The sequence below is a fragment of the Etheostoma cragini genome, chromosome 3 (genome assembly GCF_013103735.1).
Source record: "Etheostoma cragini isolate CJK2018 chromosome 3, CSU_Ecrag_1.0, whole genome shotgun sequence".
Classification (NCBI taxonomy): domain Eukaryota; kingdom Metazoa; phylum Chordata; class Actinopteri; order Perciformes; family Percidae; genus Etheostoma; species Etheostoma cragini.
In genome coordinates, this window is record NC_048409.1 from 261,893 (window position 1) to 264,378 (window position 2,486).

Here is a 2,486-nt window from a genome sequence, read left to right on the forward strand (position 1 = left end):
ACACTTAAGTGTGACAAACATGCAAAGGAACAGGAAATGAGGAAGGGGGCAAACACTTTTTCACACCACTGTATGTTTCCTTGTGTCTGACCCCGCCCTCAGTCAGACTTTCTCTGTTCCTCCTACGATGCTTTCCTAGCTTTCTGCTTCTTCTTTGCTGGCTCAGCCTTGACGACAGTGTGAAAACCTCCATCGCTACCTTGCTAGCCGGTTCCTGACTGGGGGGGGTGTATATGGCCATATTTAAACCATGCTTTTTGATAGAGATCTGCATCAGGTTCCTTTTATGTTTTAACTGCACTTTGTAGCCTCTGACATAACATACAGTTATACCTACTTTGCTAGCCTGTTCCTGACTGGGGGGGTGTATATGTGCAGTGAAGCCATTTGCTACATGGTGAGACCTGATATCACGCCATACTTCCTGACACCGAGGCCGGCGACTCGCCAGCTGAAAGTTGCTGGGGTGGTTCTTCCCCTCACAGGCGCTGGGGGGGAGATTACCACCATTCAACACAAAAAAGTCATAGAACCGTTCCAATGACCCTGAAGTTGTTCAGTTGTTCTTAATTAAGCCCAAAAACTGCATCTGACCCCTTTTAATATTTAGTCTTTGGATGTGAAATGCAGTAGTAATGTCGGGCACTAGCTCACTCACTGATAACAAAATGATTCCATTTCCTTGTGAATCGATCGGCTTTCTGGTTGTACTTGACAACTGCTCCACTTGTGGTCACCATGGTGATTGGTGAGTATTTGAACTTTTCTTACAACAAATGTTGGTACAGTCGAGTACCGCTCGCAGCGACACCTAGACGAAGTCTTTAGTTTATAGCGAACTCTAAATAATCAGCCGTGCCCTGCAGAAGTGGTTCATCTTATTTTGTGCTTTGGGACTGAGACAAACCTCTTTGTCGTTACACTCAAACGAATCCTTCTCTCTTTTGTCTTTTTGCAGTATCGCCTCCATTCCCGGCCTCTGCACTTGTGGGGTTGATTTAGACGCTTACATTGGTTAGTGCCAGCCATTCAGAGCTAGGACTCTGACTAGGACTAGAAACATTTCCCACTCTTCCTTTTACTCTCCTTTTTGGCAGCTCCCCTCTCCCCATCACTCTCCCTCTATTCTGTATTCTACTGCGGTGTGGCTCATCCAGCCACTCTTAAGGAGGAGACTCCTTCCCTCCTTCCCTCCTGCTCCCTTGCTCTCTCCTCGGCCGGGGGGCTTATCCAGACTCATTTACAATGCTGCTGGAGTTGGCCAGACCTTCACACTCACACTGTGTGCCTGAGTTAGAGAAGAGAGGGAGAAAACGGTAGCATATCAGTGACAGAACTACAGCAGACTGCGAGGGCGAAAAGAAGGAGTTGCAAGGCTGTAAGCACTGGTGGGCGGAGAGGAGGAGGCTGAGCAGCTTCACCCATCCTCATCACAAGCACCTTCTCTTTTTTCTAAACCGAGGAGAAACTAAAGGGCTGAGACATGTGTTGGAGAGGCGCAGTATAGACTTGACTTTTTCTTTGTCCACCTGCACTCTGCAACTGGGGATGTCCGTCCTGAAGTGGAGTAAACACAGTAGGCGCTCGTCAGACTCCATCCATGACATGCTTCATCTGGTGAGATTCCTTCCTTGTTTCCTTGTTCTTGCTACTGCTGCCATAGATGGGGAGCTGCTGCTGTCTTATTCCAGTGAGAGTAAAAAACCTTTTCCTCTTTAGCATTTGTTTCACACGTGTTTCCTCTTGGCCGCTACAGTCAGACAGGAGGAAGCTGTGAGTCACTGTTGTGGTGCAGAATTGCCCCATAATCCCTGAAGTGCTCCCCAGGCTGTATGTAGGAGCTGAGGCTCCACACGTCTGAGCTGACGTTGACCGTTGTTGCACTGACACTCTCATTGTTGCAGAGTTTTCTCTCTTGGCACTCTGAGCTGTGATCTTTGGCTTATCTCAGTTTCAGAGGCCAGACATGCAGTCTTCTCCCTGCTCCATCATCAGTGCCTTCATGTTCTCAAACCGTTTTGAATCTATATTTTATTCGCTAGGGAAAATGCTAGTCTCTCCCTCCCTCCCTCATTTTCTATTCCTTCACTTCAATCTGCCACGCTATGACTGTCCACGCACCCCAAGCTGCCATGGTGTTAATTAGTCTAGATTGTGATTGTGAAGACTGTGACTAGATGGCTGTCTTATAAGGCTCAGTAAAACTGGTTGCGCTGAGTTGACTAATGGGTAGGAATGAATCTGGGTCATTTACAGATTTTTTTTTCTCCCCCTCTCCCTTCCATCTTTTTTGTCTTGCAAATTTGAATGGCATGCTGCTGTTTGCAGCTGTCTGATGTTAACTTCTTTACTGTTATACTTCACTTGACCTTCCTTTTTTGGGCTAAATCTACACTATTCCATCACATCAGTAAAGTACTGGAGCAATGAATATATATATATATATATATATATATATGTGTGTGTATATATATATGTATATGTAT

General features: G+C 46.1%; 1 protein-coding gene across 5 annotated transcripts in view; it reads left to right on the forward strand.

Annotated features, from left to right (window-relative positions):
* The window catches only part of tiam1b (TIAM Rac1 associated GEF 1b), a 53,350-nt gene that overhangs the window by 39,703 nt on the left and 11,161 nt on the right, over positions 1-2,486 (forward strand). Inside the window, exon 1 of one of the 5 annotated variants that reach the window (XM_034865609.1) lies at positions 1,333-1,617. The exons of the other annotated variants lie outside the window; for them this stretch is intronic. Coding sequence (XP_034721500.1) covers positions 1,549-1,617 — 69 coding nt within the window. The 5' untranslated portion in view covers positions 1,333-1,548. Of the gene's footprint in view, positions 1-1,332; positions 1,618-2,486 lie in introns of those variants that run through there. 5 annotated transcript variants of the gene reach the window in all.